This window comes from Mesoplodon bidens (genome assembly GCF_964165515.1).
Source record: "Mesoplodon bidens genome assembly, chromosome: 19".
Taxonomy (NCBI): domain Eukaryota; kingdom Metazoa; phylum Chordata; class Mammalia; order Artiodactyla; family Ziphiidae; genus Mesoplodon; species Mesoplodon bidens.
This window is the reverse complement of record NC_138179.1, coordinates 56891254-56905459: the sequence shown is the minus strand read 5'-3', so window position 1 is coordinate 56905459 and position 14206 is coordinate 56891254. Positions and strand designations below refer to the sequence as shown.

General features: G+C 39.3%; 1 protein-coding gene across 2 annotated transcripts in view; it reads right to left on the bottom strand.

The window, feature by feature from the left end:
- UTP18 (UTP18 small subunit processome component) overlaps positions 1–14206 on the bottom strand; it is a 42467-nt gene that overhangs the window by 27512 nt on the left and 749 nt on the right. For both annotated transcript variants that reach the window (XM_081218186.1, XM_081218187.1), the window contains exons 2-7: positions 12774–12886; positions 9944–10042; positions 7859–7926; positions 3351–3439; positions 1692–1817; positions 699–873 (exon numbers count right to left, since the gene is read on the bottom strand). In XM_081218186.1, the coding sequence (XP_081074312.1) occupies positions 699–873; positions 1692–1817; positions 3351–3439; positions 7859–7926; positions 9944–10042; positions 12774–12886 (670 nt within the window). The remainder of the gene's footprint in view (positions 1–698; positions 874–1691; positions 1818–3350; positions 3440–7858; positions 7927–9943; positions 10043–12773; positions 12887–14206) is intronic.

The window sequence follows — 14206 nt, the reverse complement described above, 5'->3', positions numbered from 1 at the left end:
TTAACAGGGAGACTGCCAGCAAGCTGTAGCATATGACAACACCACCTCCCAAGATTCATAATGTTAACCCAACCAATTTCATTACAAGGACTTTAGTTCCCAAAGGATTCATGAAGGTGGCATTATATTTTTGAGGAGAATGCAGAAGAAGAGATAAGGCAGAGGAAAGAAATTTTCATCTGATAAAAAAAGATGTATTTTTTAAGTAGTCCATTCTTCAAAATACATTACAAATTCCAAAAGCAGTGCTTTATTTCCTTTAAATGTAAACCAAAATTGTATTATAACAAACAGCAGAAGAACTGGAGAGCACCCAAATTTCAGCTCAGAGGAGTGAAATAATTTGTCCAAGGAAGTAGAACCCAGGTCTTCTAGCTCCCAGGCTCATGTTCTTTCTGCTGCAGCAACTGCTAATTTTACAGCCAAGTATTTGCAACTGCTTTTCTGGTCTAGGGGAATATATATTTGCAAATTATGATTTTCTTCCCATAGGTACTCAGTAAAAAGTCAGTTCACTTTTTTCATTCAAACATGTTATCGCAACAACACATTTTCCAAATAGTAAAACCAAAGAAACCCTTATTTTTAATAATTCTATGGGGAGGAAAAAAATGGTTGCAAATACTGTTAAACAAACTCAACTATGGGCTGGGGGGGAGGGAGGTGTGTGTCAGCTATATGTTCATTAGAAACCTTACCTCTTACTTGATGCACAGGAATTAGCTTTCCAGCCAGCATATCATAGACATAAAGAACCTTGCTGTGAGTACTCGTGGCTAAAACCTTTTCTCCATTAGCACTAAAACAAGCTTTAAAGATTGGAAACTTTTCCAAATAGATGCTCTGAATTTTAGGATTTGTTTTTCCATCAACCTATAAGGAAGTACAAAATATTCCTTTTGATTATTTCCACAGACCATGTATGCTGATTGTAAACACTTTTCACTACAAGTCTTTTTTTTTTAATTTATTTATTTTATTTATTTTTGGCTGCGGTGGGTGTTCGTTGCTGCGCATGGACTTTCTCTAGTTGCAGCGAGTGGGGGCTACTCTTCATTGCAGTGCACGGGCTTCTCATTGTGGTGGCTTCTCTTGTTGCGGAGCAAGGGCTCTAGGCACATGGGTTTCAGTAGTTGTGGCACGTGGACTCAGTAGTTGTGGCTCACGGGCTCTAGAGCACAGGCTCAGTAGTTGTGGTGCATGGGCTTAGCTGCTCTGCGGCATGTAGGATCTTCCAGCACCAGGGATCAAACCCGTGTCCCCTGCACTGGCGGGCAGATTCTTAACCGCTGCGCCACCAGGGAAGTCCCTACAAGTCTTCATTTAAAAATGCATACCTGGGGCTTCCCTGGTGGTGCAGTGTCTTTCCCTGGAAAGACATTTCTAGGGCATCATGTGAGCAGAAAGGTGCCACTTTAGGTAAGATGGCGAGGAAAGACATTTCTAGGGCGTTATGTGAGCAGAAAAGTAAGAATGAGGGCTTCCCTGGTGGTGCAGTGGTTGAGAGTCCGCCTGCTGATGCAGGGGATATGGGTTCGTGCCCTGGTCCGGGAAGATCCCACATGCCGCAGAGCGGCTGGGCCTGTGAGCCATGGCCGCTGAGCCTGCGCATCCGGAGCCTGTGCTCCGCAATGGGAGAGGCCACAACAGTGAGAGGCCCGCGTACCGCAAAAAAAAAAAAAAATGCATACCTGAAATAGCGATACAGCATTATCTAGTCCAGCGACCATCACAACCTGTGCACGAGGATGAAACTGCACAGACGAGATCCGAGCAGTAGTAGGACGTTCAGCATTAGCATGCTGGCAGTGCTTCATCTACAGAAAAATAAAGCTGAAATTTTATCAATTCGAATGGGTTAACATTATTTTCTTTAAAGCATGAAGACATTATAAAGTAGTTTACAATGCAGAAGAAAGTGCATTGGAAGAGTAACCAGAAGACCACAGCTCTGCTACCAACTAGTACTCTAGTACAGTGCTTTACCATACAAGAATCCATTTTTCGGGGGCTTCCTCTACATTAAAAATGCAATTACATAAAAAACACAGTATCATATGATGTTTTCTTTGTAGCCCCTCAAGATAAATTTTTGTGGTGACTACATTTTCAATGGAGGTGAATTCACCCTATGAGGAGCTAAATGAATTATCTGCACAGGGTAGGGAGAGACAGAATCACTCTAATAATTTACCATAATAAGGTCCCCCCTCCCCATCTAAATTCGCATGCTACCATTTTAAAATGGGGAAAATTATATCAAAGAGAGAACTGTTCATTTGACATATATTTAACTGAAGCAAGTGCTGGGTAGGCACTTGGTTACCACAATAGACAACTGAGACACAGTGATGAGTTAGACAGTAACTAGAGTAAGCCACTTCAGATAGGATGGCAAGGAAAGACATTTCTAGGGCATCATGTGAGCAGAAAGGTGCCACTTTAGGTAAGATGGCGAAGAAAGACATTTCTAGGGCATCATGTAAGCAGAAAAGTAAGAATGAGGGCTTCCCTGGTGGCGCAGTGGTTGGGAGTCCGCCTGCTGATGCAGGGGACAAGGGTTCGTGCCCCGGTCCGGGAGGATCCCACATGCCGTGAAGCGGCTGGGCCCGTGAGCCATGGCCGCTGAGCCTGTGCATCTGGAGCCTGTGCTCCGCAGCGGGAGAGGCCACAACAGTGAGAGGCCCGCGTACCGCAAAAAAAAAAAAAAACGTAAGAATGAGTTGGCCACTGGCAGTGCTTAAAGAACACATGGAGGGATGAGCAAGAGCAAAGGTTCAGGGGCAAGAAAGAACTTGGCATGTGCAAGAAACAGAAAGAAGGCCTGTGTGGCACGAGTAAGGAATAAGAGGAAAAGGCATCAGATGAAGTTGAAGACGTAGGCAAAGGCCAGATCCTGTGAAGGGCAGTGTAGACTATGGTGAGGAATTCAGAAGTTTTCAAAGAGCAATGAAAAGTGACAGGGCGTGCTATTTTCTTTTTAGAAGATCCCTCAGGCTACTATAGGAAGAACGGCTTAGAAAGAAGGAAAGTGGAAGTGGAGAGTCCAGCCGCGAAGCTGTCGCTATGCATCGGGCGAGAGATGAGAGCAGCGTGAACAAGGCTGGGCCAACAGAGGGACAGGAGATGCAAAAGGAGGGATCAAGTGACGTTCCTAAAAAATTCCTGGGAACATAATTTCATCTCGTTTTTGCAAAAGGTAAAAAACCTAGCATGAATATTTACCAAGGCAAAATGACAGCAAGCACATTTAATCCCACAGATAACAAGAATCCATGTATTTGTAACTGGGAAGTATATTGGATTTCAGAGGTAATTAGTTGGATTGACCCAATTTTACGGATTCTCACCTTTAAGATTCCTTTAGGAAGAGAGGTTGATGTTGATATGAAATTCCCAGTCCTCTGCAACAAATCATCTTCATCCTCTTCACTTTCATCTAAGTCAAACAAACCCACAGGCTGATCTTCAGAATCAATGAGATGGCCATTACCTATCCCAAACATCTGCATTTCAAACTTCAACTCCCCTCCCAGTCTCCCAACCTCAATCGTTTTATTTAAGCTGCAACTGGTAAAAGTAAAACAGCAAAATAAATTTGAAGGAGAGGAAAAGGATGACAAGACCTCAATGTATATGGTTAAAATCAACACCTGACTCTGGAACAAAAGACACACGTTCACTACAGTGACTAAAACAACATGAAATGAAATGAAGGTGAAACGGAGTCAGCATTTCATTTAAAAAGAGGAACTCGTAACAGTGGCAAGATGGGCAACAGGATGAACAGCAGATCTAGCTTAACAACTCACAGGAAAAAGAACTAGAACTTTGAGCTGACTGGAAGAACAACGCCAGTAAACTGTGTATCAGAACTTCCAGGAGAGGTAACAGGGCTGCTTTTCCCCGGAGATGACTGACGATTCTAGTAAAGAAAGCTGAGAAGCTAAGCAGGGTGTTTAAAACACTTGTAGGGTTAAGAGAGCAAAAACTAGCACCAAAAGCCCTCTAAGGTTCCTAAGGAGTCTGGTAAACCACGAGGCTCTGGATTGTTGCCACAAAAGGCTATACATAAAATTAAAGGTGAAATCAAAGAATTACGAGAAAATCTCCCAGGAGCTGAAACCCGGCACTGAATCCTCACACTCTCTCACTAGAGTAAGATGTTCTAGGATTGCTAGTGCCCACTGCCCAACCACCTACCCAAAAACAAATATACAAATTCTCTGCAGAAAGATACCATTGTCCTAGATCTCTAGTTAATCAATACTATTTCTCATATACAATGCCCACCACTCAATGACATATATAACCAGGTAAATAATGACAAGGTAAGGTAACTTAACTGAAAACCTAAAGAAAAACAAACAATCCTCACAGGAGATCTAGATAATGAAGTTATCAGACATAAAATTTTTAAATATTACATATAAAACTCAAAGAAAAAGAGTTCAGGTCTGTGGTTACCAGAGATGGAGCGTAACGTGACGGGAATTGGATGAAGACAGTCAAAAGGTACAAACTTCCAGTTATAAGATAAATAAGTACTAGGGATATAATGTACAACGTGATAAATACAACTCTGCTGTATGTTATATATGAAAGGTGTTGACAGTAAATCCTAAGACTTCTCACCACAAGAAAAAATACTTCTTTTCTACTTCTTTAATTTTTATCTATATGAGATGATGGATGTTCACTGAACTTATTGAGGTAATCATTTCATGATGTATGTAAGTCAAATCATTATACTGTGCACCTTAAACTTATACAGTGCTGTATGTCAATTATATATCAGTAAAACTGGAAGGAGGGCTTCCCTGGTGGCGCAGTGGTTGAGAGTCCACCTGCCGATGCAGGGGACGCGGGTTTGTGCCCCAGTCCGGGAGGATCCCACATGCCATGGAGCGGCTAGGCCCATGAGCCATGGCCACTGAGCCTGTGCGTCCAGAGCCTGTGCTCTGCAACGAGAGAGGCCACAACAGTGAGAGGCCTGCGTACCACACAAAAAAAAAAAAATTGGAAAGAAAAATAATAATAAAAAATAAATAAAATGAAAAATTTATGTTTAAGATATTAGAGATAATGAAAGGCAAGACTCAGAATTAAGCCAGAGAACTAGACTATTAAAAAAAAGAACCAAATGGAAATTCTAGAACTGAAAAACAGAGTAATTAAAACTAACACCCCAGTGGATGGTGTTAACAGGATATCAAAATTACCTGAAGAGAGAATTAGTGGTCTGGAAAAAGGATCAGAAAAAAATATCCAGACTAAAGTACAGAAAGCAGAAAGACAGAAAATACAGAAAAGAACAGTCTACAGCCATACCACCCTGAATGCACTTAATCTCATCAGAAAACACAGAATGTTTTTAAAAAAAATTTTAACATACGTGTAATTGGTATCCCAGAAGGAAAGAAAGAATGGAACAAAAACAATGTGTGAAGAGATAACAGGCAAGAATTTCCAAAACTTAGAAAAGACATGTAGCCAGATTCAACAGCACCTATGAAGACCAAGCAGAATACAAAGCAAGCTAAAAAAACTGGAAAACTGCGGCAGGGGGCGCAGGGGTGGCGGTGGTGGCGAATAAATTGACAAAACAGCAACAATAAAACTCCATAATATTAAGGAATTACTATTGATTTCTGAAGGTGTATGATAATAGCATTATAGCTATGTTTAAAGGGGGGAGTACTTCTCTTTTAAAGATACTCAACCTAGGGACTTCCCTGGTGGTCCAGTGGTTAAGACTCCGTGCTTCCACTGTAGGGGCCACAGGTTCAATCCCTGGTCAGGGAACTTGCATGCCAGTGGGCCGGGGGTGGGGGAAGGTAATTCAGAAAAAAATAATAATAATCTAGTATTTACGGATAAAAACAAATAATATGTTAGAGATAACTGTGAAGCTGGGTTGTAGTCACCACTCCGCCAATAAGTGTACCTTGGACAAGTCACTTCTATCTTTTTGAACTTTACTCCTGTCATATGTACAATTAAGGTATTACACTTAGATATCCCAGATAGTAACAGACTGGCTAACTGTTGACCTAATTCATTTCCTTTTTCTCCTGGGCACAAAGACAAACTATATTTCCTGATATTGCATGCAGTTAGTGTGGCCTCATGACTGAGTTCTGGCCAATAAAACGTAGATGAAAGTATCACGTACCACTTCCAGGACAGGCCAATAAAAATTTCCCTTGGTGAGTTCTCTCTCTTCTCCTATAAGTCAACTGGTGGTCAATATCCTGGGCAACATTGGAAGAGCCAGCCTGAAGATGGCAGAACCTCTATAAACTTGGATCCCTTAAGTAGAGCATCACCTTCTCACCACCTCAATTGTACTCACAGGAAAAAAAAAAATTCTACTGGATTAAGCCACTGGGATCTGGGAGATTTTCTGCTTCAATGTCAACATATACCTAATCCATATCTAAACTGCTGTAGTTCTATGAATGCAATATTCTAAAATGGATAATAAAATTATATTTCATCCAGGAAGGTACACTGATGACCAAGGTTTATAATTATGCCATGTAAAAAAAAGTGACAGGATGGGACTTCCCTGGTGGTCCAGTGGTTAAGACTCCATGCTCCCGATGCAGTGGGCATGGGTTCGATCCCTGGTCTGGGAACTAGGATCCCACATGCTGCATGGGGCGGCCAAAAACAAAACAAAACAAAACAAAAAAACAGTGACAGGACAAGATGATTAACATATTAAAAAAAACCTGGGAAGATATTTCTCAAATAACAGAAGAGTTTTATATGAAAGAGAGATAAGATTATATCTCTTCGAAAGGTAGGACAACAGAGTGTAGGGAGGCTAAATTTCAATAGTAAAAAAATTACCATTAGTTCTTAAAGAAAAGAGGAAGAAATGGTCTAATAAAGAGCACAACATTATTTGAAATATTTAAGCAGAGGCTAAATTATCATCTAACAGATGTTGTAGAGAAGTTTCTTGCAGCAGATAAAGTCGGGCTACATCACTAAGAGTCCTTTAACCTCTAAAAGTATCTGGTTGGAAACCAGAACATAAGTTTCTACTTAATAACAGATTGAGTTTGCTAACAGAATTATATAAAACTGTCTCCTTGTAAGGGCTCCCTATACGTGAATACCATGAAGACTGACATGGGTGGGGAGAAGGGAGGGAGAGGTGATGATGATAATCAAACAGAGATTCATCAGATACCAAAGATGCTAAGAAAGGAGCTCCTGTATTACAATGGGAGGATATACTCTAGGGTTCCTCAAGGATTTCAGAAGTCAATTCCAAGTCTAAAATTTGTAACTCCAAGAACTCAAATCAGATCTCGGCCAAGCCATCCATATAAATAATATCTAAACTCAAAGATCTAAACAGCAAAAAACAGTTTTTGTACAAGTCAAACTTAAAATCTGCAGTTGAAAAATAGGTTTTTAGAAAGTGAATAATCACCTGGGCCTAACCTGACATGTACTCCTTAGAAAGACATTCCATTTCCTAGTGGATAGCTAGATCAGCTGCTCATGTCTTTGGAAGGGGCTCTGAATCAAGAAATAACACTACTATTTATTTTTTACTCAATCTATGCCATAATGTTGTCATAGTTCTGTTGAGGAAAAACGTCATAAAATCCATCCATTATTGTCTCCACAAGTAAAGAATATGCTACTAAGTACGTCTTACACTATTATAAAAGAGCTTCCTTCAGAGAAATGGTAGACTTCAAAACCAGACATTAAAAAAAAAAAAAAGACATATTTCAAACACCAGGTTTTAACAAGCCTCATGAGAAACCTCAAACAGTAACAGAACAGGAATAGGAATCTATTTACCAACTTAAACAGAGGTGTCAACACTCACCATCTGAGGATGTTTTCCGCTTATTGGTTTCTGCCCAGGCAGGTACTCCCCCCATGGCATGCTGGAATCTAAGCAAAAATGTAAAAATAAAATTTTGTAGTGACCACTGTATTTATATAGAGCTTAATACATTTCAAGAATATAGGTCAGAGCATAAACAGAATCTCTTCCAAAGTTATCATCTTTCAGAACAGAAGGGCTACTCACACAGGATAGTCCTAAATTGGTAATAAACCACCTGGATACATATTTGTTGTTATTTACATCTAGTTACATAGTTGTCTTATTTGCACATATCAACACACCAGATTTGGTGACTAAGTAAAGAAATAGAAATCTCTTTGTGGTTATAAAGCAATGCTATAGTACACAGAGTACACAAAAGACTACTACAACATGTCTGAAAGAAAACCACCAGATTGGTAAAATAAACAAAACTTCATCATATATTCTTTGAATAAAATGGCAGCATTTCATCCTGGAAAAGGTAAGCTTCAGGAAAAGCATGACAGTTATATTCTGAAGGGCTGGTATTTGGAAGCCTAAAAAGAATCTTTCTGTTTAATGCAGAATCATAGACATGTCCACCAAACTAAGCCCACTAGCCATAAGTAACTAGAAAACTGGACAAAATATGTGAAACTATTTTCAGAAACTGGACAACAGGCAACATATGACTATGATCTCTAAGAGAAGAAAAGTAACAAGGTGAGCAATGCCATTACTGGGATTTTCCCCTCAAGGCATTTTTATAAGACCCTGACACAGAGACAAGGAGAGAAAGATCAGACTTGAAAGAGGCTGAAACAGCAGGAATTTGAGGGGCAGTCAACTGTAGAAGAGGAAGAGAAAGAGCTCCAGAAATCTGCACAGAGGTCCACAGACACTTCTTCTGAATACTAAACTGCACACTCATAGAATGAAACTCCATGAGGTCAAGCAAAGAACTACTAGTAAGTTGCACAGAACCAAAACTCAGACATTTGAGTTCAACCAGTCAGAGGAAAGGTCCTTACTGAACACTCAGGGCATTCAGGAGAGATCCCAGGAAGGTCATACCTTAATAATGGGGCTAAACCAGCCTAGAATAAATGCTACTGTAGAAGAAAGCTAAAAACAAATCCTGAAAGGATCAAAGTGATTTCCAAGTCAATTAACTGCCTGCCAAGACAAAGTTCAACACACATTAAAAGCAAAACACAAAATCCAGACACTGAACAACATTCACACTGCCCAGAATCCAATCAAAATTACTAGATATACAGAGAAGCAGAAAAACATGAACCATAACCAGAAGAAAAAGCAGCCCACAGAAACAGAAATGACAGACCTGACAGAATTAGCACACAAGGACTTTAAAATAGCTAATACACATAAAAAGGAACAAAATTGTGCCATTTGCAGAGACGTGGATGGACCTAGAGACAGTCATACAGAGTGAAGTAAGTCACAGAGAGAAAAACAAATACCCTATGCTAACACATATATATGGAATCTAAAAAAAGAAAAAAGGTTCTGAAGAACATAGGGGCAAGACAGGAATAAAGACACAGACAGAGAATGGACTTGAGGACACGGGGAGGGGGAAGGGTAAGCTGGGACCAAGTGAGAGACTGGCATGGACATATATACACTACCAAATGTAAAACAGATAGCTAGTGGGAAGCAGCCATATAGCACAGGAGATCAGCTCGGTGTTTTGTGTCCACCTAGAGGGGTAGGATAGGGAGGGTGGGAGGGAGATGCAAGAGGGAGCAGATGTGGGGATGTATGTATAGCTGATTCACTTTGTTATACAGCAGAAACTAACACACCATTGTAAAGCATTTATACTGCAATAAAGATGTTAAAAAAATATATCATTGATTATATTCAAATGGTGGGATTACAGGTTTTTTCCAAAGTTTTTTGTACTTGTATTCCTTCTCAGGCCCCCATACTAAAACTTAATCATGTCTTCCAAGAACAATGCTCTTCCAATTCAAAATGGAAATCCGACTACCCAAGAAGCCAAAGACTGAGCAAATCAAAATAAAATACTGGTTATAAATACATCTTGGCAAACCTATAAAAAAGGACACTTACTCTTCCTTAAGTCTCTTTTGAAGCTCATCTTTTGAAAGTTTATTTTCACTGGCATTTTTCATCATATCTTTCCGAAAACGGTTGTTCATCATGTCAACCCTATAAAAAAAACAGAAAACAGCATGCTTTCAATAACTTAAAGAATCAACATAATAGTTGCTGCCTTTAGTATTTTGAGCAAACAACATAGGTCAAGATTTATAAGATGTGGAACATCTCCAATGCACATTCTTCCCGAAACAAAAAGGAATCTCCAATATATCGGATCATCTAGTTTACCTTTTGAAGAGCTATTTCAAATTCATAATTACTTATCTAGACACAGCTTATGCCATTCATCAAAATAAATTCCAGGTAAATCAGAGTTAAAAACAAAACAAACAAACAAAAAAACCAAAACCCAAACCTTAAAATACTGTGAAGGAAAAATACAGGCAAATATTTCTCTCTCTCTGAAGAACTTTTTACTAAAAACAACAGCAAAAAAAAAAAAAAAAAAGGAAAAGAGTCATAGACTTCACTACATAAATATTAAAATATTCTGTGCATCAGACAACATTAAAACAAACTTAAAGGCAAACAATAAACTAGATAATGTGCAATAAACTTGACATATAAAGGTTTGAAATTCTCAATATGTAAGGAGCTGATATACTAAAATCATTAATAAACAGTCTCATCTGCCATTTGTAACAACATGGATGACCCTGGAGGATGTCAAGCTAAGTGAAATAAAACAGACACCAAAGAGAAATACTGCATAATCTCACTTATATGTGGAATCTGAAGAGCAGAATGATGGTTACCAGGGGTGAGAAGGTAGAGGAAACAGGGAGATGTTGGTCAAAGGGTACAAAGCTGCAGTTACATAGCATGACTGCAGTTAATGACAGTATTGTACACTGGAAATTAGCTAAGGGAATAGACTTCAGGGGCTCTCACCACAAATAAAAATGGCAACCATCTGAAGAAATGGAAATGCTAATTAGTTCACGTGACTGTAGTAATAACTGCACCATGTAAATATATAGCAAATTATCATGTTGTACACCTTATGTACAATTTTTATTTTAAAAATAAAAAAACAAAAGTCTCCAGTAGACAAATACGCAGACATAATAGACACTTTTAAGAAAAACCAACGACTAATAAAAAAATGTTTTCTCAACACAAGTTAGATATTTCCTACCCTAAACTGTCACCCTAAACTGACAATGTCTGAAAAAAGAGAAATCATTGCTTTTATTTTTTTTAAGATTTTTTTGATGTGGACCAGTTTTGTTTTTGTTTTGTTTTGTTTTTTTAGCTGGAGGGAGGGCTCTCTTTTTGATCTTTATGTTTTGCAGCTGAGTTTGTGTGCTTGGATTGAAGTTACCACAGGGCTCTAAACTAGATTAACCAATATCAAAGTCATTCCCAGGAGGCCCCAGAATGATTAAAACAGGAAATTCTAACCACCTAGCAACCTTGGGGGAGAGAGGCAACGGGGGAACTGGCTCCGCGCTAGACCACTGCACATGCGCACTAAGTTGGAGGCGAGAGCATGGCGGGGGATGGTAATTCTCACGGAGGGCACTTTCTCCCCTGCAGGGCCTCCAAGAGGTTGTGGGAGGTCTGGACCACTTCAATATCTTGAAGATTCCTTTCTAATTTTTAAATGAATGAAAACAAAAATGGAGTTACAAAAACGATGATATATTTTAAATGCTTAGATCTTTTTTAAATTGCCCTGAGGCAAAACCACAATACAAAATATAAGTCTAGGGAGGTCCAGAAATCTGCATTTTAAAAAAATGCCCCATATGATTCTGATGCACACCAACATTTGAGAAGCATGCCCTGAATGATGTGGACCAGTTTTAAAGTCTTTATTGAATTTGTTACTATATTGCTTCTGTTTTATGTTATGGGTTTTTGGCCGCAAGGCATGTGGGATCTTAGCTCCCCAACCAGGGATCGAACCCGCACCCCCTGCACTGGAAGGCAAAGTCTTAACCACTTGGACCACCAGGGAAGTCCAGAGAAATCACTGCTTTTAAAATGGAGTGAAACGGACACCTTTCAATGGAAAGGTAAATTGGCAGAACCTCAGGGTCAGCCTGGCAGTATTTATCAAGAACCTTAAAAATGTCTGCTCTTTGATTAAGTTAATCTACCTCAAAGAATCTTTCTTAAGTAATTTTAAGTAGAAAAAGATTTATGCATAAAGATGCTCATATCAACATCAATCTATTAAAAGGAAAAATATTTATCCAACGATAGCTATGTAAATTATGGTTAAATCATATACTGGACTATAATACATCCATTTTAAAATGTTTTTAAAGTTTTTTTTTTTAATTGGGGAGAAATACTTGCAATACAATACACTCTCATCTTAAGGTACATATTGTACATGATGGCTAACTTTTTTTGGTCTTTTCTCAATTTCAGGCATTGTGTTAAGAGCTCTACATACACTATTTAATCTCAAGAGCCTTCTGATACAGTTACTATTATCTCCACTTTACACATGAGAAAGGGTAGGTTCCAAACTTGCCAATGGTCAGTTAGGAACTGGCCAAACTAGAAGACAAACTCAGGTCTGACCCCAAACACTGTTCTCTTTTAGCTTTTCTATACAGCACAGAAGAAAGAGGGAGAGATGTACGCCAACATGTTAACAGTGCTTCTCCCTCGGTGACGGGATTGTGAATGATCTTTGCTATACTTTCCAGTATTTTTCAAGTCTTCACGTACTCACATATTCAGAAAGAGAACTTTCTTAAAACCTGCAAAGTAACTTTTGAAGAATCCAGAGGGACTCCAGAAGAAAAATTAGGCAACCTACATCTCCTCATCTTCATCTTCTTCGTCCAACCAAACTGGCTTCTTTTGAGGTGGAAAATTATCTTTTGCTTCATTCTCCAGTTCAGAGTCACCCGAGTCTTCTTGTACTTGAACCTAGAAAAGAAAAAAGGCCCACAAGCACTGAGTCTTTCATACCCCATGGTGGCAGACTTTGCAGAATGGTGGCTTGTAGAAGTGCTTTGCTTTTATGGCCCTCTTATCAAATTATGGGACAGAATGCTACCACAGCAAACACTGGAGATCGAATTGAAAATGAGGAGATTAGAGAATGGCACCACCCGCTGGACACGTGAGGTAAGATGGAATAGTCAGAGTCAACTTGCTGAAAGGAAAAAACCAAGTAAGACAAGTAAAAAAGGTAAGTTGACAGATGAATAAAGGAGCAGGGAAAAATCACAGAACTACAGAAATCACAGGACCAAAGGCAGACACCAAAGATAAAATAACATGATTGAGTGCCATAATTAAGTCATATTTCATATTCATAAACATACTTCTCCACTTTTCTTAACTGTTCTTGACCTCTTACCTCCTCAAGAAACTTTATACTATCCAAACAAATCTAAACCTAGACCACAGAATTTCACCTGAAGTAAGCTTGAGCTTTCCCAAAACCACATGACAGAAATGCCCAAATGATTTCTACTTGCTCTATTATTGGCCTATGATCCTTCAAAGCCCAACAAACCCCACCTCACTTAAACTGCTTCTTTTCCCGAATGGGAACCTGTCACACAGTTCAGCATTTTTCCAGTAGTATTTCTCTATCTCCCAACTAGATTCCGCAACCTCTCCCATAAGCCCCCAAATGAGGTTCTGGCAATCAACTGATACTTGCTAGGTCTGCATTAGTTTATCAAACTGAGTCATTTTCAGTAAGGCTTTGCTTAACTACCCTATGTAAAATTTCAGAGGCCCCCTCGACACACGCTTATCTCCCTTTCTTGATCGCCTTTATTTTTTTTTTCCTTCAGCACTTCACTGACATAACTTGAATTTTATCTTCTGCCTCTGCCACTAAGTATCCAAGCTCCAAGAAGGCAGGGATTTTTGTTAGTTTTCGTCCACTGCTGTTTCTCCTCCAGTGCCTAGAAACTGCCTGGGACTCCCTATATTGAAAGAAAAGACAGGTATAGGATTAAAAAAAAAAAAAGAAAGCAAAAAGCATGCAAAAAAAGTATAATCAATCAATCATGCAGGGTTTGCACTGCCAGGAAAAGTATCTGGTGCCAAACTGGCTCACAAATATTACTTTAATAGACGAATACACGGTCACTCTCAAAAGCTGGCTTATCAACCACTCGATGTGGTTGTTAAAACAGACTCCCAGGCCTGTGCCCACGAATTCTGATTTCACAAACGAAGTGGAACCCCTGAATCACAGCAAAGTATTGAGGCAGGCAATTGAATGAC